Here is a 26,309-nt window from a genome sequence, read left to right as displayed (position 1 = left end):
CCTCGGGCTGCAGGGCATGCAAGTGCCTTTCATGGATGGCAGTGGTGAGAAGAGCTCTGTGGGGTGTGGACAAGTGGATGGTCTGCTCAGCCTGGTGGCAGAGCTACAAGAGGAAGTAGAAAGTTCAAGGAGCATTGAGAAGTCTGAGGAAAGCATAGACTGGTGGAACCATGCTCTGCCCTCCATGAGACAGAAACAGGAACAGCCACCAGAAGAAAATCAAGATCAAGGGGATCCTGTATCCTCCCTCTGCTAGGCTGAAGGTGGTGGTTTAAAGGGTAGGAGTGAATGGAGGCAAGTCCATGCTCGGGGTGGCAGGCAAACTCTCCTTGGCCACCTCGTCTTCCCAGGTGACTCTGTACAACAGGTATGAGGCTCTGGATGTAGACGGCCAGTCGATGGATGATGTGGATGACAGTCCATCTACACCAGAGGTATTGCCAAGGTCAGAAAGGAAAGAGCCCTTCCTTCCCCCTAGGGATGATGTTACAAGTGCTGTTGGCATGAAGTACAGGGACCAAGCAGAGAGGACAGTGAAAGCCTGGTCTGGTGTTGATGTCCCCCGGCTGAAGGGGACGAGGTGCCACTCTCCCGCGCGGGTCTCCCTGTCAGTGCTGGCTGTACTTGGGGAAACAGCACCATCCCTTTGCAGCCATGTTTTAGGAGTGCCTTTGCAGCGAAGGCACCGTGGAGCCCACGGCTGGGTGTCCGTGAGCAGTCAGCAGGGCTGGGGATCCTGTCCGGGAGCCACAGGCTCGCTGTGGCATCCTCTGCTGTCCTGGCTCATGCTGGGTTAGACCTTACCTGCAGGCACTGCCCCGCAGCCCAGAGGTAGCGCCCGACGTGTGCTCTGAGGTCAGGGTTATCAGTACGAGTTGCACAACGTGTGTGCGGGGGCCAGGGGAGGGCAGAAGCTGGAAGGGTCCCCAGCCGGGTCAGGTCAGGCAGCCCCAGACTGGGGGCTCCAGCTCAGACTTGGCTCTCCCTTCCCGAGGCAGGGTCTGCCCTTGTGCTCCCACGCATGCACATGAAGACCCCCACCCTGAGGTCCAATGCCTGGACAGGTCTCAGCCCCTGCCCCACGTTTCCCCAGAGCTGCCTTGGACAGGCAACAGCCCTTTGAGGTCCCACAGTGGTCTGGGGCTGCAGAGGTCCCGCGAAGGCGATTGCCCCACAGGAGCAAGGGGGAGAGAGCCACCCTGACCCCAGCTTTGCTTTGGCCACGAAAGCGGTTCCCCCGCCCGGTCCATCCCCACCTCTGCAGAGAGCGCAACGGGGTGAGGGGCGGCGGGGATGGGGGTGCTTCCAAAGCCAGCTCAGCACCCAGGCGTCCCAGGTGCCAGAAGTGACCCCCCCATTCCAGGTGTACCACAGGCCTGTGAGGAGTGCAAAACATCTACTTTATTAAAGCTGCCGGCCAAAGAGCACAGCGGGTGGCTCTGGGGCATGCCCAGCACAGCGGGTGGCTGTGGGGCATGCAAAGGTCTGCTGGAGAAACTGCTACTTCTTGCCACGCTGCTTGCTTTTCATCAGGAGCAGCCCCTGCTTCTTGATGCCCTCCCGGGTGAGGACAAGGCCACAGGATTCGTCATCAGAATCCAAGGACTCTGAGGAGAGAGTGGAGAGGAGTGGGCTGTGGAGGCTCTGTGCGCTCGTGTCCCTGGGCAGAGCCGGCACCTTTTGCAGGGCTGGTGGCATCCCAGAGAGCCATCGTGCGGAGCCCTGAGGCACAGGCACTGCCGACTGGCTCTGCCAGCCCCGCATCCCAGGGGGACCTGCAGAGCCTGGGGTTGCCACCGCTGTGGCCCCTCTTCAACACTGCTGGCGCTTCCCAGAAAGGCCTGGAGCCAGGGGGTGGTGGGTACAGCTCCCGCTTTGTTAAAAACACAGTAGAGAGCTGCCAAAAGCTCGTGGTCTCCCCCAAGAACATCCAACAGGAGGAGGCCACAACCAGGTGATTTTGAAGCCAAGGCTCTCCCTCCTTGTCCCACAGCACCTGGGACAAGCAGCTCGTGGGTTGGGCTCTGCTGGGACAGTGGAAGACAGGCAAGGATGCCCAGGAATCCCCACGGGCAGGGGCTGGGATGGTTGCTGTGGCACGTGTCCTCGCTGTGCTCTCCTACCTTGGCCGCTGCCTGCGTCCTCCAAGGAAACCCTCAGGTTCTGTGGGTGATCCGCAGTGGTGTTCTCTAGTAAATTACGGACCTCGGCAAAAATCTGTGGAAGACACTCTGGGTTACTTGCTGAAGGGGAGGTGGGTGTTCCAAGCCAAGGGCTGCCCCACCTCGAGGTCCCCGCGCGGGGCACACCCTGCAGTGCCCCGTGCCACCGGGGGCTGAGCTGCTCCATGGCTCTCCCCTGGCGCCACCTCCATCCTGCCAGCTGGGAGGACGCTTGGGATGGGCCGTATGGGAAAGCCCCGTGCGGGTGCCCGAAGGCCACAGCAGGGATGGAGCCCCCGCGCACCTTGTTGTCCTTGTTGGGGCTGCGCCAGTCGTGGGGCAGGCTGGCCACCCGCTGCACCAGGTAGCGCAGCTTCTGCTCACAGTGCTGCAGCTTCTCCTCCACCGCCATGGCCTTGACGGGATCCTCCTGGAGTCAGAGAGAGAACAACCACCTTGGTGGGGAAAACGAGCCACGGCGGGGGGACAGTGGCTGCGCCAAGCGTTTCCACGCCGTGCTGCTGCACCACCGGGCAGTGGCCGGGGCCAAGCTCACGCCAGCCCCATGTGGGTACCTGGCCGGGCACGGTGATGCCCTGCAGGCGGACGAAAAGGCTGTCGATGTCCTCTTCACATTTCAGCAGAACATCCTTGCTCCTCATCATCTGGGCCCGCATGTCCTCCAGCCGAGCCTCTTGGCACTGCAGTTTCAGCCGCAGCTCCTCCTCCAGCACCCTGGAGCCAAGCACATTCACATCCATACAAGTGCACAGGGGGGGCAGGAACACCCTAGAGCTGTTGCAAAAGCTGCTCAGGTTGCCAATGCAGAGCAGAGGTGCTGCCTGCAACCCAGCTCCACGCTGCTGGTACCACTTCCCACGCCAGGCCAGAAGCGCGGGTCCTCCTGCCGCCGCAGCGGGAGCTTTGGGTGCTCTGCCAGGCCCAGAGCTGGGGGAGCCCCCTGCTCAGAAAACCTGGCGGCACAGGAGGGGTGGGCGGCTGCAGTGGGACGTGGGAAGGGGTGCCCTGCTGTGTCGGGACACCTGGCACACACGTGTCCCCCCCGCCAAGGGCCGTGGCCCGGTGGACACGACTGCACACCTGCTTGTGTTGGAGGGCTGGTGAAACTTCAGCTTAGCTAGGTTCAGCTCCAGCTCGTGCAGCCTCTCCGCCAGTGCCCGCTTCTTCTCCTCGCCCTCCTTGATGCACTGCTCCAGGTCCGCCGAGGACTTCTGCTGTTCCAGGAGCCTGCCGGGTATGTCCTGGCCGGGGGAGAGCACGAGGACTCAGCCCCCGGTGCTCCTGCAGGGTACAGGACCCGGGCCGTGGCCTCGGGGAGCCGTGTGCACCATGGACGGCTGCAAGCTCATGTCACGGAGAAGTGTGGTGCCATCCCTGCCCGCCCCAGAGGGCCTCTGGGCGTCTCCCGAGGCAGAGGAGGGCAGAGAAGCCCACAATGAAACAAGGCAAGCAGAGGGCTCTCAGCTCCCCGGGCCCTGAGCAGCCGTGGGTTTTGCCAGAGGGGGGGGTCACGTTACCCAGATCCTGGAGCACTGCAGCGCAGCCTTGGCCTGCTGCATCTTCTGCGTGACCCTGGCCTCGTGCTCCATCTGGGACCTGACGGCCTCCAGACTGGTGCCTGGGGTGGGAGGGAAGCGTCAGGGAAGGATGCCTGCGGCTGTGCCCGCGTCCCACCCCCCTGCACCCTGCCAGGCACTCACCCACGAGCTGGTCCTGTGAGGCCGGGGTCGGGGAGTCCACGGTGAGCTCGTGCCTCTCCTGCTGCAAGGATGTGCATTGTCACCCCCCACGCTGCTGACAGCCGGGGGGAGCTGGCCCTGCAGGCCCCCGACCCGTGGGGGGCCCGGCACCGATGCCTGCCGTCTGCCCACAGCCTGGCCTGTGCCAGGACCCCCAGCTCACCGCTCTCAGGTGCCTTTGGTACACGTCCTTCCGCCACCCTGTGTCTACAGAGACCTCCTGGGTGGCCCGGGAGCGGTACATGCGCGCTCTCTCCGCAAGGATCCGGCTGCGCGTCCTGTTTGCGTCCTCCTGGAGCGTGTCAGAGAAGGGAGAAGTGGCTGTCAGAGCTGGAACGGACCTTTGGCAGCCAGCTGAACTTGTGGGATGGCCAGGGTCAGCAATGACCAGCCCCGCCGCCAAGTAGACAGGCTGGGAAGGATAGTGGGCAAGGAGGGCTGGCGGGTGGAGCGTGCTGCCTTCGCCGTAGCTGGGGCTTCGGGCAGGCTGTCCCCAGCCCCAGGGCAGCCCGGCCCAAGAGCGACACCCGGGAGGAGCTATGGAGCCATCGGGGTGCTGTGGGCAAGCCCAGCTCCGGCTCTTTTGCTCTTGGTTGAAGGCACACTCAGCAGCTCCGGGGCACATGGTGCCGTCGGTGGGCTCTGGAGGGTGGAAAAGGGCCCCGAGGTGCCCCTGGCCATCTCACCTTGGCTCTGTCAGCGGCTTTGCAGGCCTCCAAGGCCATGAGATCCATGTCCTGGAGCTCCCTACCATACAGCTCGGCCATCTTGCACAGGAGGTCCAGGTGCGGAGGCAGGTGGGCCAGCTCCTGGGACACAGGGAGCCACAGCACGTCACCCCAGTGAGCCCCAGGGGTCCCCCGTGCTGTGACAGCAGATGGAGGGGAGCAGGAGGACCTCTTTGATCTGGGAGGGGGGTGTCCCACCAGCGTTGCCCCTGGGGCACCTCCTTGTCTCTGCTGGGGGAGCAGGTGGCACGATGGCACGGTGGGGAGGAGCTCACCTTCCTCAGGACATCCCGCACCGCCAGGTACAGGGCAGTCACCTTCTGTCCAGTGTGGACTTTGAGGAGCACCTTCTCAATGTTTTTCTCCAGCTGGCAAATGGCCTGGGGCAGAGGTGGGGGGGTACAGGGGGTGACCCCGCATGCCAAGCCCAGAGGCCAGCCGGGGGGTGCAGGGGCTGGATTAGAGCCCTCTGCAGGTGCTGCCAGCCCAGGAGGGGGTCCCAGGTACCTGCGCCTGTGCCTGCTGCCGCTTGTCAGGCATCGCAGCATCCTGCAGCTGCTGCAGCCGCCTCTGCAGCTCCTCCCGCACTTGTCTCCGCTGCCTCACCTGGTGCAGCAGCATGTTGCAGGTGTTCACCCGTTCATAGATGTCGGCCTGGAGCTTCTCCTGGGCCACCTGGATGGGCATGCGAGCATTCAGCAGGCTGGAGGCAGAGCTTGCTGGGTGCCCGCGGCACAAGGGGGTCCTGCCTGCAAAACTGCCCCCAGGGTGGAGCTGGGGACACCGGACTTAGGGGTGCTGCCTAACTGAGACCCAGGGCTGGGCGTCAATCGAATCCATCAGTGCCCCAGCTGCGGGGGTGCCGGAGAGCAGCAGCAGCAGCAGCAGCAGCACCCCCCCGCACCCGCCTGCCGCTGGCCCTGCAAGAGGCCCCCGGGCAAAGGCAGCTCTGCGGGGCCAGGGTCTCTGTCACCGCAGCGGGGCTTATAACCGCGTTGTAACCTCGGGACGGGCAGTGAAGGGCAGGGCAGGGACAGCATCTCTCTCTCAGGGATGCGGCTGGAGCTGCAGGAACCCGGGCAGCCCTGGGCACACACAGGCTGGGACAGCCGGGAGCACTGCCGGGACAACAGATCTGCTCAGGGAGCTCAAGGAGGATCTGCACGGGTGGGTCCCGCAGTGGAAAGGGACCCGTGGGACCACACACAAACACCCCCCGTTGCACCACACCAGCCCTGGGGGGCTGTCCTTGTGCCGGCACCAGGTCACTCTACCACCCACCCTGTCCTTCTGAGCCTTCCCACAGCCCCAGCCCCCTGCAAGCAGCCCGGGCGCGCTGGGCCCTGTCTGGTTGGCCAAAGTGGCCCCCAAGGACTTTGGCGCTCTGCAGGTCTCAGAGACGCTGCGTCTGTTGTGCTGTGGGCACGAGAGGGGCAGAGAGAACAATCACCACCAGCCTGGGGCCAGTCCCAGCCTAGTGCTGCCCTGTGCCGCCCGCTCCCGACAGGGCCAGCGCCAGGCAGGGGTAGAGCAGGAGGGACCCGACGGTACCTGCTGGCTATGGCCCCGGGCACGGACGTCCTCCTGCACAGCCTCACACAGGCGGGGGAGCCGCTCTCTGGTCCCACTGCGCTTTTCCTCACGCGGCTGCGCGCAAAACTTCCCGCCTTGCTCTGGGGGACACAAAGGCGCTGTTGGTACCGTGCAGGACAACGCGGGGACCGAGAGCCACCCGCCCGCCCCAGGCCGTCCCCACAAGAAGCCCAAGGGGCAGCACCCTGCAAGGCGACGGCGGCACACAGCTCCTGGGCGCGCTGGCTGAGGTTTGCCTTGCGGCCCGGCATGGTGCCACTGCTCCTGCCTCGGCCCTCCAGCCTGGCTGCGCACGTGGCAGCCGTCGTGGCTCTACTGCCCGGTGGAGACGTTGCCGGGCTGTTAGGACGTTGGCAGGCTGTGACACGGGCTGTGACATCACAGAGCTGAGCTCACTCCCTGCACTGGCGTAACTGTCACAGCGGCACCTCCCAGTGCCGCATGGCACACACCTCCTGCTCGGCCAGCGCCTCCTGCTCAGCCATCGCCACCCACGGCCCCCTCCTCTCCGCTTCTGCGGGCGACAGGCGAATGAATAACCAGTTACTGAGGCAGCCCAAGGCAGGGCGGGCAGCGCGGTCCCAGCGCCGTGGCTGCAGCAGTTGCAGCCCGCCCAGCTGGGGGACCCCTCCAAGCCCCACCAGACACGGGGCCAGGACACTTGCAGGGAAAACACGTGGGCACATGGACCCGAACAGCCCCCCGCGCTCTCTGGCAGCTGCCGGCTGGTTTCGCATGGCACCAGGAGCCCGTTCCTGCCTCGCCACGTGCCTTCGGCAACACGGAACAGCTACACAGGGAGTTCTGCTCCCGTTGCACCGGGCAAGAACAGACCAGCTGCTGAGACTGGGCTTTGGTCTTGTCCTTCCCGCACGTTCTGGCTCAGCTACAGACACGGCAAGGAATGCAAGCATGTACATTTATTCGTTGAGAAATAAAACCAAGCTCCCTCTACCAGAGAGGAGAATAACCCTCAATCTTTGATTTGCAGAAAAAGACTCCTTACAGAGGGAAACTGCCTTCCTAGCACCAAGCTTGTAGATCAGCTCTGATGAAGTTTCTGTAGCTCGAGATCTTTAATGTGCAGCCGTCCTATGGTGCTCTAGCTGCTGAACATAGGAAACAAAGAAATTAGAGGATTCTGAAATCAAGTGTTACCGACACAGGATCATCCCAGGCTCTTACTCAGCACCTCATGTGCAGACTGATGGATTGCATGTTAACGCCAATGGCCCGTGACAGGCTACACGCAGACATTATCATCTTCTGTGCTTCATAAAAATGCGCGTGAAGAGATGGCCCTTTGAAAGACAAGCAGTGAAGGCTTTGTGCCCACAAGGAACCTGGCCAGTCTGTCCGTGCACGTCGAGATCTCCACACTGAGGCGGGGCCCACGTGGCAAGTAGAGTCATTATGCCACTACACTGTCCTAGGCAGCATTTAAACATCACGGCAGGTTACCGGGGGGTGGCAAGAGAGAGCTTTTTAGAAGAACGGCTAAAATGCCTCAAGGATGTCCATTTCAGTGGCCCTCAGCAAAACTCAGACTCTCGAGTGGACGGCCCTTCCAAAATACTGCTCAAGAAACATGAGCCAGGCTTGTACAAGCTCGTGTCAACAGGCGCCTGCAGAAACCAGCTTCCAGGAGGAAGCCTTTGACTAAGGGTCTAGTCCCACAGGCCCCCTGCACCTCACACGTCAAACCTCTCCGCTTTCAGTTGTCTTCAGCCCTCCCTGCCTAAATTCTGGAGACTTCCCACGCTGTTCACGCTACAAAGGAAAAGGTCACGTCAGCAGCGCAAGCCAGAGCTCCCTTCAGTTCTCATGTAGCAGGCAGTCGGGCGCGCTAAAAGTGAACAGCCAATGATGAACACAGCACTCGTCTGGGAGAGACATCGAGGCGCTGGCTAGCCTGCAGCTCCTGACCTGCTGCCTGCTGTTAGCATGGGAAGGGGTACGTCACGCTGAAGGCTCCGTAAATCCCTGCTGGCTGAGCTTTCGGTCACCCAAGCACAGGGGCTTTGCCTGGTGGTTTGCATTTTCCGTCTCTCCTCCTCCACTTGCTGTGCTCTCTTCCCCTCTTCTTTGAAACACACCAGCTCCACTAAAAAGCATTTGTTGAACACAGCTGAGACAAGAGCTCATGGAATCTGGAGCTGCCTGGAAATGCTGGGCAGGTATTAGAAAGCAGCATAAGCAGCGAGAGGAGAAAGGACAGCTGCCAGGATTTCTCTGTCTCGCACTAAAACGGGGCACAACCAAACTGCTCCTGCTGGGGAATGGCGGCCCAACAAAAGCCTGTCCAGCTCGATGGGCAGAGGCCACCCATGCCTGTCGGAGATTCTCACTGACGCCGTGGAATGAACAGCTGACAAGCACAGGCCACCCCTTCGGCCTACAGAAAGCATCGCCGTGGCCGGAGGCACCTCCTATACCATTCACAAAAATGATTTTATGTCTTTCTGTATCTCTAATATAGAAGCAGGCGATAACTGATTTTTCTTAAGGTAGCTAAATACATGTCACGAAGAAGTTATATGGAAGAGAAGGTTTTTAATAAGTCAGCGAGTACTCTTCTATCCGGCAAAGGAAATCTTTAAGAATGGTGTTTTAATTATCAAGCAGCCAATTGTAGAAGCCCAAGTCAGTGATCGTGCTGCTCACAGATAGATTTTTAGGAACGATCCATGCTTTGCACGTGCTGAGAAGTGAAAAAGCAGCTCTCTTCTGAAGGTTCCTCTCCTCACAGACAAACTCACCCCTCAGCAATCTATGCAACCGGCCGCTCAGCACTGACAGCTCCAGGTAGCAACAACGGGCACCGTATCAGCCCAACACTCTTCAACAGCAACCCTTAAAGGAAACCAAAGGAAAAGTCACTTGTCTACCACATCTTAACTCAGGCCTCATTAGTGCAACTCTGACATAAAACGTTCCAGCAGTCAAACACATTTGTAAACCAAGCAGGTGTGGAAGGATAAAAAACCCCACACTGCATGTAAAAATCTGAAAGGACTAGTGTCAGGAAATATCTGGCAGCAAGAGAACGGAAAAACCACGAAGGCCGAACAGAAGAGCATGTCTATCGCCAGTCATTTCGTAGAATGCTGTTGCAAGTAGAACTGCTGTGGGAAGGCTTTCATTATTCAAGCTTTTCGTCTCCTTCCTCCACGTCTTTCAGACTCAGCACCTCCAGGGTTCCTTTCCCTTTTGTCTCACTCCGTATCAGGTCATCAATCTCTCTGAAGCAGCCTGGGTCAATAAGGCACACCTGAAATGTCAAGCCATAGTATTTGATTGTCATTAGACCCTTTTCAAAGTCTTACATTAATTTTCATTAAAAATAAAAATGCTTTTGTGACTAAGAAGGACTTTGCAGAATTGATAAGCAATTTCTATCAAATAATCTTTCCACAGAGGCTCTGCAGTTCCATTTACCCATGCTGGGCATGTCTTTTGACAGCTGGGATTGCTAGATTCTAATCTGGTCTCGGAAAGATTCTGGCTAATACCAAGTTCTGCTTTGCCACAGACTATTTCTTCAAAACCTAATTAACCGCTGTCAAATACAGGCCTGACCCACCAAATGAAGAGTAACATTCCATACATGCAGAGAAATTTATCCGTGCTGTAGGATAATCACTGCTAAGAGGAATGACACTGCTCCTCTGCAGCTTGAAGCAGCAACCTCTGTACAATAAAGGCTACTTGCACGCTGACCTCACTAGGATTAGGTGACATTAAAACCACAAAGCACACCTCTGATTTAGAACCCCTCGTAAACCTGCAGTTTATCTCAACATCTTCCACATATTCATTCATCATCTAGTCAAAGGTACAGGTGTAGTCAAATCAAGTATGACACCCAAGGGACCGCTTTATTACTCACAATTTCCAGCTGTTCGTGGAAATCTTCACTCTCAATAACTTTAATCAGGGGCTTGAGCTTCTCTCTCAGTTTCTTCCCCTCCTTTGCTGGAAGGATAAATCGCAGCCTCATGTGAGCACGTTCGATCTGCATGGTTTCCTTTAACTGTCTGATCACTTCCAGTGCCTGTCACGACATGAAGAGGAAAGAGCATTGACACACCTGCTTACAAACCCTTGCACAGACCAAAATCCAAATCCTTTGCATTAGCTCCAGACACAGTTCCCAGCACTGATCATTGTCACCCTGCTGCAGGGAGTATGGTTTACACTCCCTTGGTAGAGCAGCAAGAAAAGGCAGAGGTCTGGCTGTTTGTGACCACTTCAAATACTTAACAAGCCTGCCCAAAATCACGTTCAATAGCAGCCATACTGCAAAACAACAGAAACCCACGTGGCTCAGATGCAAAGCCTGATTCACTGCCTCAATTAAAATAAACGATAAAACTTCCTTCTGTTCCAGATATACCACTGTTGCTGCTTTAATTGGTTTCTTTCTTTCTCCCTTCCCCGCATTGTTAGAAAACAAACTGCGTGAGTTTCAGAAGCTGCTTGTACCCAGCATGCAGCTGCCAGCCAGCTGAGTAACCGCTCTGCAGTCTTCAGACCGCAGTGCTCTGCTCACCCCTCCGTGGCTGCGCAGGGAGAAATCAGGCTTGAAGAGCCACCTCTAAGCAGCAGCTCATGTCGCGAGAAAACCAACCTGCTGCTTTGTGCTCCTGTGCGGCTTGACGGAGTAGTGAATATCCTTCATGGCTCTTTCGATCAGGATCACTGTGTATGGCCTCTTTGTTTCAGGATTCACACACTTGTCAGCCACAATAGTTGCAATGTCTCTAAACATCTGCTCCAGCTGTGTCTGTCGTTCTTTGTCCGATACTTGCAGCTCCCCTTTGGATAAAATCTGTACAGTAAAAAGGAAGACATTAGTTAATAAATATACAGATTTGAGCACAGAATGAAAACTTTAGTAACTCTGTTAAATTTAACAATTGATTCAATGGTTTGGTTAGACGGTACAGCGGAGCAAAAGAACAACCGTATTAGTAATGTACACCATTATGGCAGGCACCACTGTAAAGTCTGCAGACAAAAAACCCACCACAGACACACTCAAAAGCGCAGATTTACTTACATTCTCACCACCTATAAGTCCATGGTTTATATCCTGCCGAGGACTAAGAAAGTGGATCTGTTCCTTTTTGTAAATATCTATCTATCTATCTATCTATATCTCATACATAGCATTTCATTGAAGTGTCCAAAGTAAGAAGGAACTGTCCCATTTCTTTCCATGCATCCTTAATAATGTATTTTAGATGAGGAACTGCTTAGTGCTGGCTAACCTTTTTCCTGTGTCCGCAGACCTCAGCACGTAGAAGCTGCATGTTACACAGAGAGCTCACAACTCTTTCCAGCCAGCTGCACAGATAATGTTTAAGACTATAGCACAGTGCTACCAGTCCTTCCGTCGCACTGCTTCACCAATTGAACACCACTTTTGCCTACAGCAGCACTGCATTCAGTGGGAACTTTCTAGGGCTAAACCAACCTACCATGCCCATGTGACCTGTTTGTAAAAGATTTGGCAGGTCTTCTCCACGCTTTGAGAAAGCAAAGTGTGTGAAACCTACCATCTTACAGATTTCTGTTTGGTCATCTGTCCCAAATGCTTGAACAAGATCTTCCCTCTTCGCCACCTGGCCTTTGGAAACGTTGACAAACACTGTATGTGTCTGCAGGACCTCGTCGAGATCTTTCTCCCTGAAGATGAGGAGAGAGTTCGAAAACTTGTGAAGTCAGTCATGTAAGAAAGAGCACACGAGTATTCAGCGAGGAGGAAGAAGTCCTGCTGCCAAGGGCTGGATTAGGGGAGCCTGGAACCCGGATTGCCCAAGCGTCACTGCCGGGGATGGGCAGGGTCACCGCCCCTGCGCGGCTCCCCCCGCTCCCCACAGCTGGGTCCCCCCCTCTACACGGGTGTCCCCTGCTCCACAGCCGGGTCCCGCACGGCTCCTGCCCCAAGCCACAGCCGGGTCCCATCCGGGTTCCCGCCCCCGGCACAGGCCGGTCGCCATGGGGCTCTTCAGCCCCGCCGCCTCCCCCACGCCCCGCCACACCCGGGTCCCCACAGGAAGTCGCCTCACGCCACCGGGCGCCCACACGGGCCTCCCCCACAGGCCGCCCCCGGCGGCCAGACCCCGTCGTCGTCGGCCGGTCTCACTCACGCTCCGCTGCGCCATCCCATGACCTTGTTGCGGTAGCAGGCGATCTCGAAGCGCTTGCCGCCGCGCCGCGCCCGCACCACGGCCACGTTAGTGAGGCGGATCTGGTTGGTAGGGGTGAAGATGGACATGGCGGCGGCTGTGCCTGCGCCACCGGCGGGCGCGCGCGGGGCCGGGGGGCGGGGCCGGGCCAATCTGCCTCCCCATTGGCCGCCACCGCGCCTGGCCCGCCCCCCCGCGCTCAGCAAAGGCCCTGCGGAAGGAAACGCGGGGGGGAGGGGCCGGAAGAGGCGGGTGTGACGCTTGGGCTGAGGCGCGGGGCTCGGCGGTGTGCGGCGGGCCGCGGCCATACGTGTGAGGGAAAGATGTGTGTCTGTGTGGGCAGTAAGCCGTGAGGGAACGGGTGGTGGGGTGTAGGGGGAGCAGTAACCGTGAGGGGTGTGTGGGGTGGGTCGTAGGGGTAGTAACCGGGGGCTGTAACCGTGAGGGATGTGTGGTGGTGCTGGTGGTGGGGTAGCAACCGTGAGGGGAGGGGGGTGTGTGTGTAGGGTAGTAACTGTGTGTGGGGGTTGTGAGCGGTGTGTTTGTGTGTAGTAACTGTGAGGGTTGTGGAGACGGGGATAGTAACCATGAGGGGTTGTGTGTGTGGGGGGGTGTGGGGCAGTGACTGTGTGTGTGGGGGGGTGTGGGGCAGTGACTGTGTGTGTGGGGGGGTGTGGGGCAGTGACTGTGTGTGTGGGGGGGTGTGGGGCAGTGACTGTGTGTGTGGGGGGGTGTGGGGCAGTGACTGTGTGTGTGGGGGGGGTGTGGGGCAGTGACTGTGTGTGTGGGGGGTGTGGGGCAGTGACTGTGTGTGTGGGGGGGTGTGGGGCAGTGACTGTGTGTGTGGGGGGGTGTGGGGCAGTGACTGTGTGTGTGGGGGGGTGTGGGGCAGTGACTGTGTGTGTGGGGGGGTGTGGGGCAGTGACTGTGTGTGTGGGGGGGTGTGGGGCAGTGACTGTGTGTGTGGGGGGGTGTGGGGCAGTGACTGTGTGTGTGGGGGGGTGTGGGGCAGTGACTGTGTGTGTGGGGGGGTGTGGGGCAGTGACTGTGGGGGGGTGTGGGGCAGTGACTGTGTGTGGGTTCTGTGGGGGACAGTAACCGTGAGAACAGTGTGGGTGGCAGTAACTATGAGAGTACTGGGGGTGGGGGGGAGGTCTTCATGAGGGGTCCTACAGGAGGGCAGTTACGCGGGTGGGGGTGAGTACCCTGGAGGAATGAAATGGGGTGGGTGTTGGGGTGCAAGGGTGAGGAACAAGGGGCATCTGCCATGGGGGGGTCAGGCGTGGGGGGTGCTGTGGGTTAGTTGTGTTGTGTCAAGTACAGAGGGTGAGGTGGAGCAGGGTACCTGGGCTGCTGCAGGTTTCTAGAGTCCCCCTTGAGGGATGTGCTGCTTGTGTTGCCTGGCAGCAAGGGGGCTGCTAACAAAGGCAAGTGCTCTCAGCTCTTTGGGAGTGTCTGTGTTGGTGGTGGAGGGATGAGGGGCATCCCCTCAAGCTTTTGTTCTGATACTGTAACTGCCTAGGGGACAAGTAAGATACCAAAAGTTTCCCGCCTCTTGGAAATGCTGTTTCTGTGCTCTTGTATGATGTCTGTAAAAACAAGAGCCAAGAGGACTGTAAATAACAGGAGGAGGATATAATCTGTGTTTCTCAGTCAATAAATGTCACCAACAAGCCTTATTTAACCCCTGAATATTTTGTATGAATTATGTAGTCACAGGCACTGTGTAAGCGTGGCCTCCTGGCTACAACATTTTGTGTCCTGAATGTTCTGAACAGAGTTGAAAAATCTCAGTTGTTCTGAATCAAACCTCACTCACATGATAGACTTCTGAAAAAGTACTTTGAATCCACCAGGTTTCAGTCTGGCCTTGAAACTGGATCAAAGCTATTGTAATCAGTGTGGTGTCTAATATGTACGAGCAAGGGTTGTATTCAGCAGCAAAGTGTGTAGATGATTTTCCCCTTAGGTGGAGCTTTCTAGCTCCAGAGATCTGCATGTGTTCGGGTCTGTGCAAGACTAAGGCCAGTGCAATACAGTGGATGTTTCACAAGGACTTTCTATGTTCAGACTCTTGCACAGCACAAGCTTTTTCTGTCTTTTCTTATAACAGACCCTGCCCTATCTAAGCTAAAACATGAGCTTGGATAGTCAGATGAAACTAGGCTCACACATCTGAGGAGGTGAAGGTTCCCTGAGTCAATTGTAGTGTCTTGTGTTTAGCCAAAAACTGTTTTCTCTGAATCCTGGGGAATAATAGCTAATGGCATGATGCTGTGGTTACTGTGTGGTTATTTTTTGTGTGTTCATTCTGAATTCATACTGTAGGAATCTGCTCTTGTTAAACCTGTGATTTAATCTAGATTTGGATGTCTCAATGGATACGTGGAACTTTTATACTTGCCTGGTGTCCTTATGGCTGCACAGATTTTACATCTATTCTGTTGTTGGTTTTGGGATCAGCATTTGGATCATCATTCAGTTCACCACCACCAAAACCAAAAAGAAGGTAACTGAACATGTAATCACTTTTGTCTGAGAAGACCCCAAAAGTCTGTGTGTGGGAGTAGTAGCTGGGTAAGGGTACCCACTGGTGCAGTGAAATGTGCTGCTTCACTGTGGGCCCACCTGGGATCCTGCAAATCTCAATGGCATTTTAGTTCATCTGATGGTTATAATCCTCAGTCTGGATTGTTTTATGTTTGTGAGTAACTAAATGCCCTTGTTGCTGTGATGTTGGAGTAGATACCAGCTGAACACCTCTCACTTTGTTACTTAGAGAATGTGTCAGCCTGGGTTGCTCTGTCACTTCAAGTACATAGCTCTGCTCATGTCCAGTGTTTTCACGTTCACGTTTCTAGTGATGTTAATGACAAGGTTGAACTGATTTTAGGATAGGAGTGGGATTAGGCCATTCAGGTTTTTAAAACGTCCTCATGCAGGTGAGTGAAGTTCTGCTGCAGGAGATGGGAGGTTCTTTGATTCAGCTGTATCCTGTTCTCTCCCTGGTGTGTGAGATAGGTATATTGTGGCATAGCCTAGTTCAGAGAAATAGTTACTTGTGTGTTTCTCTAGGTGTGAGAGAAACTGTTGCCTATTAGTGGTGCTGAGAATCTGGTCACAGGATTTGAATTGTAAATGCTTTTGGGAAAATGGGGTTAACATAATTTTGAAAAGAGATTGAATGTGGCATGGCACTTGTTTCACAGGGTGAAAAATCCAAGGGGAATTCTGCTGCTTCTGAAGGAACAGAAGGCAAACTAGTAAATGGATGTGCCGCTCTGCAGGCAAAGGAGGTCTATGTTGCTGGGGTAAAGATTTTCTATGGGTCTCAGACTGGCACAGCAAAGGTATGTTACTTTTTTTCACATACATGATTGTTTTGAAATATTGTTGAGGTTTAAGTATGTTGCTTGCTTTAAAAACACTGCACTGTGTAAAAAATCTGGAAGTTCATCAGCTCATTAAAAGTCATAGCCCAATGTGAAAGATAAAGGGAGTAGGAAAATCGTTATTTTATGTTATTTTCACTTAAGTGGGGCATGCAGTAGAGACAGTGATTATGAAGCTTAAAGTTTACTCTTACAATATACTCTTAATTTGTTAGCAGATCTTCTTAGAGGAAAGCGCTATTTTGGGTGCTTTCTTAAAAAGAAGTTGCTGTGTGTGAGTGTAAAATCATGAGTTGTTAATGTAAAATGCTTTTAGCCAGTATACTTTTAATGTGGGGAATTTTAGGTCCAGTTGTCATGTGTCACTGTTCTTTCTGTGCTGGGATAAGTCTTGTTTGACCTTTGTGATAGTTGGGTTGAAGTAATTAATAATTTTCTATGTTTCTTTTTTTCAGAGATTTGCCAAAGGTCTGGCTGAAGCAGTTATTTCCCTTAATTTGCCTGTGGAAGTCATTAGCATGGGAGATTATGATCCAGATGATTGTTTATCAGAAGAGGTGGGTATGACATAAATATGACTAAAAAATACAAGTTTTTCCTGGGATTGTGAAGGCTGTCTTCCTTTTGTATTTCTCTCCTGTTATCCTGGAAACCTCCACAGCTGTGTGTTGAAAACTGCTTCCCTTCCACATAAGCAAGTATAGCCTGTTAACCCTCAGCAGAAAATACTTAAATTTTGAAAATTACTGGGAAAGGATCACATAGAATATTTTGATGCAGACAGTAACTTTATATGAGCTAGTTCTGTAACTCAATTGTGAGTTATGCGAGAGTGGCTGCACCAGGTTCCCTTGTTCTGTCTCTGACTGTGTACACGTGGGGAGTGGTTCAAAACCGGAGTAAGTAGATGGTGATACTTCTGCAGCCTTTGTGGACTTACAAGTTAGGAACTTCTTGGGAGATGTATTTATATTGTGTAATTCTTGAATCTGTGGGTGTAATACTGAGTAATCCTTGAATCTGTGGGAGACTTCATTGCCGCAAGAGTCTGTTCAAGAAGCTGTTGACTGGGGTGGGAAAGGTAGATGTCCAGTTCTGTTTTACCACTGTGACCCTGTTAAGTAGGGAAAAGACAACTTGATCTCTCTTGGCTAATTTAGGATGGCTTTGCAGGGAGGATGGCCGTTCAGCACCACTGAGATCACCACTGTTGCACCACCTGCAGCATCCCACATCAAAGACTACCAACCCACTTAGCAGAACTTTCATCCTTTGACTGCTTTCATCTGCTGATGTGTTATGGCTCTCTTCTGATGTAAAGTGTTCAGAAAAATGCAATGATCTTTTCCATTCTGTTCTGTGTATATTATTAGACAACCAGCAGGAACATTTGTGTGTTCTTGGTAGCTACGTACACAGATGGACAGCCAACTGAGAGTGCAGTGTGGTTCTGCAAGTGGTTGGAAGAGGCTGTGAATGACTTCCGCTTTGGGAAAACATATCTGAAAGGCCTGAGATATGCTGTGTTTGGCTTGGGAAACTCAGTGTATGTTGATCATTACAACACAGTAAGTATCTCGCGTGCACCTTTCTTTGGTTTCAGCTTAGCTTTTCAGAGAAGCATTCTTAAATGCTACTAACTGCTACAGATAGTACAAATGATACTGGTAGTTGGTGTGAGAATTGCAGCTGTTCAGTGGACTTGATTAAGGACTGGGTTTAGGGCATGGACAGTGCAGATTTGAAGCAACTGTGCTGCTCTTTTCTATGGGAAAGGAGTCTCATAAGCACTGCATTGATCTGGAAGGTATGATAGTACATATGGTAAATCCTTACTGAGTTAATTTCCTGGCTTTGAAAGCTTTCTATCAGTGCATGAGGGCACCATACTGTAGCCCCTCTCACTTGCTGCCTTTTAGTTTAGAGTGCTTTTCTTGAACATAAGTACTTTGCTGTATTGTGTGGATTTTAGCTTTATTTTCTGATGTGAAATATGACAGTGTCTTAGCCTGGTAATTAGTTTCATCTCACTCAGATAAATGGCATGACTTGTCACCAGGTTGTTAACTTTGTATAGTTGGGGCCACATGGAATGTGTTATGCATGTGGCCATTTTGACCAGCAAGCATCACACAAAGAAGTTTGTTCCTGGAGGTCATCTCTTATCATATCAGTGTGATAGCAGAGGTATTTTCAAATGGGAGCTGGAGGATGTGTGATGGTGTTCAGAATGCCTTGTGTCTGTGCTCTGAGTCAGCAGGTACGAGGGAGTCTGGAAGTCCCTGCCCCGCAGTCCTGTGCAGTTTGCTAGCTCTGTTTCCAGGCTTGGTCCTTGCTTGTGTAGTTGCCTTCTTTGTTTAACTTGGGCTTTGTTTAATTTTCCTCTAATTTTCATCCTAGGTTGGAAGAAATATTGACAGGTGGCTGTGGATGCTCAGTGCCAGCCGTATCATGACACGTGCTGAGGGGGACTGCAATGTGGCCCAGAGCAAGCATGGCAGCATTGAGGCAGACTTTGAAGCCTGGAAAGCCAAGTTCCTCAGTCGGCTCCAGGCCCTCTGCAGAGGGGAAAAGAAGCCCTGCAGTGGGAAGTGCAAGAAAGGAAAGTGCAAATCTCCGGGAAAGCAGAGCAAGGAGAACTCGGATCATGAACATGGGTCATCAGAAAATGAGAATACTGAGGTAAAGGCAAACTCCATGGGATTTTGTTTCTGGTTTGGTGCCCCTTGGAGCACTACTTGAGTTCTCTCCTTCCTCCTGTAGTCCAGAGGGTGCTGGGGGAGCTTGATACTACTTTGCTCTGTAGCAGAGGGGGAAGTGGGATGAGATCCCGTGGCAGTTAACAAGTAGAACAAGCCATCCAAAAAGGACCAAAGGATCAGTGATGGACCTAGCCTAGACTGAGTTTCTATGATGTAGGAGCCTTCCGTTTGAATAGGGGGAGGTATACATTGTGACAGATGCTCCAGGGAGCCAGTCTGGGCTCTAATCAGAGTATTGGCCTTGTCTCATGGCCAAGTGAAGCATTTAGTTCCCTCTGAGGTTAACCTGCTTCCACTTCAGCTTGGTGAAGCTTAGGTGCTTTGCCTGCCATCCCAAAGTCTTTCCAAAGGCAGCTGGGGAAGTGTTATCTGAGCAACTCCTGTGGTTCCTCTGAACGTGTCTGCCTGTAATTGTTTGTGTGTCTTCTGGAGTGTTTTTTGATTGCAGGCTTTGCATGAGAAATGCTCTTTATGCTGTACAGTGCAAGACTCGGAGCTGCTATGGCACCTTAATCCTCCCTGCAAGCCGTTTATTTTTGGGTTGGAAATGATTGATATGGATGGCCATGTTAAATTTTGTAGGGAAACAGGGGCTCTTCTAGCTGAGTGGGCTTAAAAGTGCTGGGTACTGCAGGAGCAAGAGGAAAAATCTTGCTGTTGCACTGATGCTGCTGTGCTGTACTTCAGCTGTGAACAGGAAGGGAGACAACTTCTGCTCTGTGAAGAGTTTTACTTGGAAAGCAGATCCCTCACTCCCTGTTCATTCACATGGGGGCACTTGCGAGTTAAAGGAGTGCTGTTAGACTTCCAGATCGTCATAGTATGCAGTGGGGGTTGGACTCTTCTGTATTGCTTCTGGAGTGATCGGATAGGCATGTGAAGAAAACAGCAATCTGGAGGCAGGATCTCTGGACTGACTTTTGGGCAGTCCGTGTGCTACTGAACTCTTAAAAATACACACCAATAAAAGCCCTGAGTTTAAATGCATTTCATACGTTATACAGCTTATTGGTAGACTGTTATTTGGTTTTCAGTAGACTTGACTGATGGTGGAGGCTGATTTCACTGGTTAGCCTAGCTGAAGGTCTTATGTTTAACATTCAGATTAATTCCTAATTTTTTTTTTTCTCTGGTCTCTTACATAGGCAGAGGAGTTGTTTGAAACCAGTAGTGAGGAGGAGGCTGATGCTGAAGTAGCTGGAGGCACAAATTTTGTTGTTGATGTTGAAGATCTCGGCAATATCGTGAGCCACATGAAGAAAGCAAAGGTACTGGTGTTACAGCATGTATAGAACTGTCAGCTCTTTGCAAACAATCAGTTGAATTGATTAAAATACTGCTTGCTGGATTAGAATCTGTGGAGTCCAGTTAGAGGGAGAGCAAAATATGAGCTACTGGAGAACCTGCCACAAGAAAGAACGTACTTGGAGGTGTGTTTGGTATAGTTCCTGGCTAACTGTGACTTGTTCACTGAGCAAATGCTGCAATGGTGACCTGCGGTTTTCAGTCTGCAGAAAAATTACTTCCACGGCTAATGTTCAGATCTGAATTCACGTCTCTGCCCATGTGAATCATGGTCCAGTGTCTAAACACAAATCCTGTTGCTGTATCTGCCTGTGGGCATGTCAGCTGAAATGTGGGTGTGTGCTGTGACATGGTGCTGCAAGACTTTGTGTCTTGCTTGCTGCTGCCCTGAGATGAGGTGCTGTCCTTGCAGAGCAAGCCAGTGAGCTTGATCTGATCTGTGCTGAGTCTGTTAAAAGACAAGCATAGCTCCTGCTTCATTTCAGGGTGTTATGCTGTTCCTGTGCAGTTCTGTTCATGTTTCTTTTCCTGTGTTCAGCCCACAAACAGGATATATCAAACCCGTTGGGTTAGCACACAAAAAGGAGTGAGGATATAAATAGCTACTGGGCTAATCTGCAGTGTGCTCCCCGTGCTGCTGGCTGAGCAGTTGGCAGCTGGGGTGGGAAGGGCTGGCCCTGGGACAGTGCTGTAGTGTGTTGCTGATTGTTTCCCCCTTGGTGACCTTTCCATGGTGGTGTCTTTCCTTGTGAACATGTGAGCTGTTGTCCATCCCTCTTGCAACAAACCGGCCTCTCTGCCTGTACTTAACACCTTCCTCCTCTTGCATGCCTGTAGACTCACAGCTCTTCCCAAAATGTGGCAATTTCCTCAGCAGTCTGAGCTGAGCTGCCCCCGCTGGGCCAGAGCAAGGCAGGCCTGGGGCCACGGGAGGCTGTGTGCTTAGGAGGGAAGGAGGTTGCAAAGGGAGCCGGGGTGCAGGGGATCTCTGTTCCTCACTTTAGGGAGGGGAAGAAGGGAAAATACTTGCTGTTGCTTGTGACAGACTTTGTCAGGAGAGTAGCCCACTACCTTGGGGGCAAGGCAGGCCGCTCTGTGCGAGCTCCTGTCCCTGGGCTTGTGCGGACTCGTGCACTGTAGCTCGCAGAAGGGTGGGTGAGCCATCTGACTTTCGTTTGAAGGGAGGAAAGGTCATCAGCCTTTCTCTCTGTGGAACTGCAGTGAAGCGGTCCTCTTTCTCCTCTCCCGCGTGCGCTCGCCACTAGAGGTCACTGACAAAAAGGGAACGGTGCCCTGGGAGATGGGTTAGATGATGGGGGGGAGGTGGCGTCGTCCAGCAGTTTTATGAAAAATTAGGCATTTAGTGTCAGATGACTGACAGAATGTGGCAACACCATGATCAAAAGGTAGTGTAAACCAGGAAAGCCACATATCATCGTAGTTCAGTTTATGAATAAAAAGTGAGCACAGCTATAAAATGCTGCTCGTAGCTTCTTGTGCTCATTGCATTCAGCTGTGCTTGCTACCAAAACAATGTGTTGTGGTTTTATACATAGGCAGTGAGCATTCATTGCTGTCGGACTCTGGCTGGTGCACAATTCGACAATTAATTACTTTCTCCTTAGCTTCCTTGTTGCTGTGCTTGAGAGGTGAGAGGCCTGTTAGTTGTATGTACAAGTTACTACAGAAGTGCAGGTACTTCTGTGTAGGTCAGGTTCCTGTGGCTCTGACCGAAGTAGCCCCTCTGATGTGAGGGACAGCCTCTGTCTGAGCACAGACCTTCCTCTGGAGTTGTAAGTTGCAGTTTTTGAGCTGCTGCCTTTTCCTCGGAGGAGGTGGCAAACAGTTGTTCTGCTGTAACAGCTGAGCACTGCCCTCTTGCCTCTGCAAATGGTTAGATCCTGCGAGTGCACATGTGGGTGTAGGACTGGCAGTATGGTCTTGCTGTGCATGGAAGTGTCATGGCCCTGTTGTACATGAGCTGTTGTCAGCTGATGAGACAAGAGGCCCTAAAACTGTGTGCCAACCTTTCTTCATTGCTGATACCACTGAACTGTGCTGCCATAGTCATGTCCCAGGTTTTTGGATTAATTTGAAACCTTAAATGATGTAGTTCTTATTGCTTGTCCCTTTATTCCTGTTCTGCATGGCTACGGTGCCTCACTGCGGTCTGTGCTTCTGGTTTCATGCTTCTGTAAGCAGTGCAGGTAATGGAAAGAGGGCCCTCAGCGGTGACTTCTCTGTAAATTCTCAGCTCTCTTGTATGGGGTATTGTTTCCAGAGTGATGGCACATTATACCTGTGTAAATATTTTATGAGGGAGCGTGAACTGATGGCTATCCCTGTCATTAACTGGGAGAAGAAATGATGGTCCTCATTGTGAGTCTCCTGGGGAACTTGTGCATGGACTTGCAACAGGTTTATGCAAACACTTGAATTGTAAAAGGATTCTGTAGGTGCCTTACTGAAAATAAATGCTGAATACTTGATATAAAGAGCAGGATGATCAGCATTTATGAAAGTAATCTATCGTGATCAGACTCTCTGGCTCCCAGGCAGGAAGATTTAGTTTTTTAAATCCAGTGCATCTTGGTTTAAGTCACATCCTCACTTTGGTGGCTGTGAGTTTGTGCAGTGAGAAGTTTTCTTTTTCAGATGAGTTGAGTCGTGCCTTTAGCCATTTTTTCTCTCCCATAATGCTGAACTGTGTAAAATTAGTCTGATGCTTCTATTTTACACTGATGTAATTTATTGTCTTGCAGTAATGACTACCAACAGGCAAGTGCTTTGGGTTTTTGTCACGGAACTATCCCTGTACAAGCTAACAAGTTTGAAGAAAACTTGTCTGTGATATAATCCTTAAATACACACTTCTTCATACACAGAGTACCTTGGATTTCAAATGTGCTGTGTTTTCAGCATGGGTTTTGTGGATGTCAGTGTTGTGTGTAAACGGCTGTGCATGTGGAAGGTAGAACAGCAGGTTCTGGCTTAGTTTGAAATATGCTGGAGTCCAGCTTTGCTCTCTTCTACAGGCGTATGTTACCTCTTGTGAGAATCACTGGCAGATTAAGATGGATGCGCAGTTATAAATAGTCATTGTTCCTTGTTGTCCTGCCTTTTGTGGGATGGTAGAGTGAGGCTGTGGAGGCAAGTGTATCTAATAAATGTTTGCTTACATACCTGCAGGTGATCTTAACTTAATTTTGCATCCATCTCCTGTTGCTTGACTTGATGGAAATCAAGGCTGAGTTTTGTTTTACAGCTTGTTTCTCACATGCAGCAGCTTCACTGTGCTTTACAAAGCCCTGTCAAAGGGCTTGAGATAAGTACTGGATTCTTACAGTCATTTGGATCAGGCAGATGGTTTCAGGAGCTCAAGGTGAATGCCAGAACCTTGTGGAGTTGTAACTATTCCATACTATCCCTTGGCAAAGAGGTGGGGTTTTGAAGAGCTTCTGAGGGTAAAGACACAGTTCATTGTGATGGTGCCTTCTGTGCACTGGATCTGAGCACAAAAATTGGCACTAGGTTGGGCGGCAAAGGGAAATCATTTAAATATATAAAATGGTGGCTGATACAAAGGTAAATTCCACACTTTGTTGACCAAAACTCATACTATGTGGCAATGATAACTTCATAGCTGCTAAAATCCAGCCCTTTGTTTTCTGAGTAATTACATTTTTGGACCTTGCTGCAGGTGATACTTATTAGGGCCCTGAACTGGAACCAAACCTTTGTCAGTACAGAAAATGCCTGTGCTTTCATGGATGGGATTACTGGCCACAAAAGTCCAACAGAGTGTGATATGACCACAGCCTGAAGGAGGGCTGGGCAGGGCTGAAGCTGCTTCTCTCAGGTGCCTGATGATCCAAGGCTGCGGTGCCAGGTGGGGCTGGATGATGCACACTAGGTGGATTAAGGTTTGGATGTTCTCTGCAAGTTACTGCCATTCCAGCTGCTTGTTCTTAGGCTAACCTGGGCCTGTTCTCCAAATTGCTTCTGTGCAGCAGCAGAAGGCAGTCGTGGTTCTTTAATAACTAAGTGGACTTAAGTTTTGCAATTGTGCCACACTTTCCCCATCCTCCGAAGTTGCTCTCCTGAAATGTATTTATGAGATAAAATGTGAAATCTAATGGGTATGTTTGTGGTCTGCAAGACTGCTATTAATCATAGGGACACCATTTCTTAATGTAGATTGTCTCCTACAGCTGCAAGATTGTGATAAACTAGAAAGACAGATCAATCTAGTCTTGTTCCCAGGGAATGAAATGGCTTTATTAACCTTCATATTTATAAACTGCAGGCATGAGTAATAGTAATAATAATATCCTAATTTTATTTGGATGGGTTGGGAAGTAATCAAATGGGCATATTTTGTTGACAGAATTTCAAGATTAATGTTTTTGTTTTCTAAAACAAAAAGTTTGATGATGCTGATACTTGCATTTGCAATGTAAGTATGGAGGAGCGGGGTGTGTGAGAGAGTAAGACCATGACTGAGTTTACAGGAAGCAGAGCATGTCTCAGAGAGCATGTTCAAGAAGTTTGTTTGCTTCTATGCATGTTTGCCACAGGAGAGGTTTCCTGATCCCCTTTGTCACTCTTCCTTAAAAAGTCACCCTACATTAGCCTTTTGACACCATTGGGATTGTAAATCACACCACTTGCAGTATTTCCCGAGAGCCCTTTGTGAGTGTATGACTGCTATGGAAGACCGAACCTTGCTGACACTGGGTGAAGAAACTTCAGGAAGTTGGCTGAAGTTTTATTTGAAATGAGGCAGTAAGTGTTAAGGTATAAGGTATTTAAATACAAACTTTGTGTTACAGGCAGAAACTTTTTGGAGTATGCCAGAACTGTTAGCCATCTTTTAACTGGATTGAATAAGGCTGGGGTACTTAGTTGTTTCTAAATCTTGACAGTTAAAAAAGATGTGCATGCTTAGAGCTCTCCAAAAATTTCTAACTTTTAACGGGTGAAAGATTCCTATAGGAAGAATGTGCCGTTATCTGCAACAGCTCAGGCTCTGGGCTGAATTTTGACCTCTGCTACTCTGGCTCCAGAACTCAGTGTGATCCTTTATGTTAAAATAAGCTTTAAGAAATATTAGCTGCTTGGGGACTACTTCTAGCGCTAAAATCTGGGTTTGTCACAGGGACACTTCCCCCTTCCCCTTTCCTGTGGTCAAATCTTTCTTCTCCAAACCTTGGCTATTGAAAAGAGTAACAATTCATAAACAACATTACAAGAGATCTTGAGGCTTGCCTTTTCTGTGTAAGATTTGGGAGTGCCCAATGAAAAAGATGAAGAAAAATTAAAAATACTTCAAATGTCCAGTCAGAGGTTTCCTTTAGTCTTTGACATTTGGTATGATATTGGTTTCCGTGACAAGCTTTTGTAAAGGGCTTTGAGATTTATGAATGAAAACTTTTATTTTTGCCCTAATGGTAGATACCATATTTCTTGCTGTTCTGTAGTCTATTGTAAACTAGCCAGTAAATGGGTAGCGAAGCAGAGCTGGTAGATACAAACAATTCTGGAAATCTGAAGTCCCCCTGAATATTTGGCTTCCTTTTTATTTGCAACCTTTTCTAGACCACATCTGTTGTTGGAGATGATCAGGGCTTAGCCTGCAGCAGTCTAGCCCATCTGCTTACCATTTCTCCCAAACTTTGTGCTACATTTCTTAAGTGTCTCTTTTTCCTGTGTGTTTTTTAAGGTTCTTGCCAGCCAAATAACACCATTTAACAGAACTCTACAAATCAATGCAAAGAGTAATTATCTGCTGGTGGTAATTATGGGGAGAAGCATGGAGGAAGTGGCCTGTTGATGTCATTGCTGTATCCAAGGAGAGAGTGGCACAAGGATGTCCTGTGGGAGCACAGCATCTGTTGCCAAGTAAATATGTTGTTTGAATAAGGTGTTAGGAGGCACAGTAAATGCATACATGTTCCCCTAGACAAACACTGCAGGCTGGTCATTCAGCAGTGCAGCCAGCAGTAAGCCTGTCCACATGTAGTCTGTAATCAAACTCTTATTAGCTGTGACTGCCCAGTGGTCAGTATAGTTTAAGTGGCACTCAGCTGCAGAAGCATACATCCTTGTCTTGCTTGGTGTCCTACCCCTCTGCGTGAAGCACAGCACTGGTCAGGGACAGTGAGACCTGCTTTCTCTTTCCTGTTATGAGGTGAGCCACAATCTTGCTTCCTTTGCTGATACTTAGGCTGCCAAAGCAGGTAAAGTATCTACCTTTTCTTGTTTGTGCCAGAGCTGATACTCTGACATCCCTCTCTTGCTGTTGGTTGCAGAGGCTTGACGTGAGATGGAGATTAGTTTGCTAGGTGGTGTGGATATGCAGACAAGATGCAGCCTCTCCTAAAAATATTCTCAACAGAAGAGCATGGCATAAG

General features: G+C 51.5%; 3 protein-coding genes across 12 annotated transcripts in view; 1 reads left to right on the top strand and 2 right to left on the bottom strand.

The window, feature by feature from the left end:
- Positions 1–1,379: 1,379 nt before the first annotated feature.
- LOC119142322 (coiled-coil domain-containing protein 183-like) lies at positions 1,380–7,047 on the bottom strand. 6 transcript variants are annotated; one of them, XM_037375141.1, is made up of 11 exons: positions 5,158–5,541; positions 4,926–5,030; positions 4,609–4,731; positions 4,086–4,214; positions 3,884–3,944; positions 3,701–3,801; positions 3,264–3,424; positions 2,738–2,897; positions 2,467–2,592; positions 2,124–2,217; positions 1,380–1,607 (listed from the first exon to the last, which is right to left on the bottom strand). In XM_037375141.1, exons 1-11 carry the CDS (start codon positions 5,335–5,337, stop codon positions 1,501–1,503), a joined length of 1,347 nt encoding a protein of 448 aa, XP_037231038.1. In that variant the 5' UTR covers positions 5,338–5,541; the 3' UTR covers positions 1,380–1,500. The 6 variants fall into 6 exon arrangements, with proteins under 6 accessions (XP_037231038.1, XP_037231036.1, XP_037231035.1 ...); XM_037375138.1 differs by adding exons at positions 6,202–6,323; positions 6,696–7,047 and having other exon boundaries at positions 1,491–2,592; positions 5,158–5,325; XM_037375139.1 differs by having other exon boundaries at positions 2,124–2,592; positions 5,158–5,540.
- Positions 7,048–8,776: 1,729 nt separating this feature from the next.
- SBDS (SBDS ribosome maturation factor) lies at positions 8,777–12,588 on the bottom strand. Its single transcript, XM_037375142.1, has 5 exons — positions 12,399–12,588; positions 11,805–11,934; positions 10,874–11,074; positions 10,133–10,297; positions 8,777–9,514 (listed from the first exon to the last, which is right to left on the bottom strand). The coding sequence occupies exons 1-5, from the start codon at positions 12,524–12,526 to the stop codon at positions 9,386–9,388; spliced, it is 753 nt and encodes a 250-aa protein (XP_037231039.1). The 5' UTR covers positions 12,527–12,588; the 3' UTR covers positions 8,777–9,385.
- Positions 12,589–12,651: 63 nt separating this feature from the next.
- Positions 12,652–26,309, top strand: part of TYW1 (tRNA-yW synthesizing protein 1 homolog) — a 106,732-nt gene continuing 93,074 nt past the window's right edge. For 2 of the 5 annotated variants that reach the window (XR_005102223.1, XM_037375131.1), the window contains exons 1-7: positions 12,746–12,779; positions 14,801–14,946; positions 15,647–15,787; positions 16,285–16,386; positions 17,203–17,397; positions 18,230–18,511; positions 19,737–19,859. Coding sequence is in view for 4 of the 5 variants with exons in the window: in XM_037375131.1 (XP_037231028.1) it covers positions 12,761–12,779; positions 14,801–14,946; positions 15,647–15,787; positions 16,285–16,386; positions 17,203–17,397; positions 18,230–18,511; positions 19,737–19,859 (1,008 nt within the window). In the remaining variant the exon portion in view is untranslated. Of the gene's footprint in view, positions 12,780–13,676; positions 13,865–14,800; positions 14,947–15,646; positions 15,788–16,284; positions 16,387–17,202; positions 17,398–18,229; positions 18,512–19,736; positions 19,860–26,309 lie in introns of those variants that run through there. The other 3 variants (XM_037375135.1, XM_037375133.1, XM_037375132.1) reach the window with 3 other exon arrangements.

This window comes from Falco rusticolus, chromosome 1 (genome assembly GCF_015220075.1).
Source record: "Falco rusticolus isolate bFalRus1 chromosome 1, bFalRus1.pri, whole genome shotgun sequence".
Taxonomy (NCBI): Eukaryota; Metazoa; Chordata; class Aves; order Falconiformes; family Falconidae; genus Falco; species Falco rusticolus.
Note: the sequence above shows the minus strand (reverse complement) of the source record. Positions and strands in the feature narration are given on the sequence as shown.

What these genes read in the sequence shown, in the direction of transcription:
- SBDS (XM_037375142.1), bottom strand. Translation starts at nt 12,526, where the DNA reads ATGTCCATCTTCACCCCTACCAACCAGATCCGCCTCACTAACGTGGCC. An exon ending in ATGGGATGGCGCAGCGGAGC is followed by an intron (nt 11,935 to 12,398) that starts GTGAGTGAGACC and finishes CCTCATCTTCAG; the next exon opens with GGAGAAAGATCTCGACGAGG. An exon ending in AAACAGAAATCTGTAAGATG is followed by an intron (nt 11,075 to 11,804) that starts GTAGGTTTCACA and finishes TTTACTGTACAG; the next exon opens with ATTTTATCCAAAGGGGAGCT.
- LOC119142322 (XM_037375136.1), bottom strand. Translation starts at nt 5,337, where the DNA reads ATGCCCATCCAGGTGGCCCAGGAGAAGCTCCAGGCCGACATCTATGAA. An exon ending in TGCAGTGCTCCAGGATCTGG is followed by an intron (nt 3,425 to 3,700) that starts GTAACGTGACCC and finishes TCCCCCGGCCAG; the next exon opens with GACATACCCGGCAGGCTCCT. An exon ending in CAGCCCTCCAACACAAGCAG is followed by an intron (nt 2,898 to 3,263) that starts GTGTGCAGTCGT and finishes GCTTGGCTCCAG; the next exon opens with GGTGCTGGAGGAGGAGCTGC.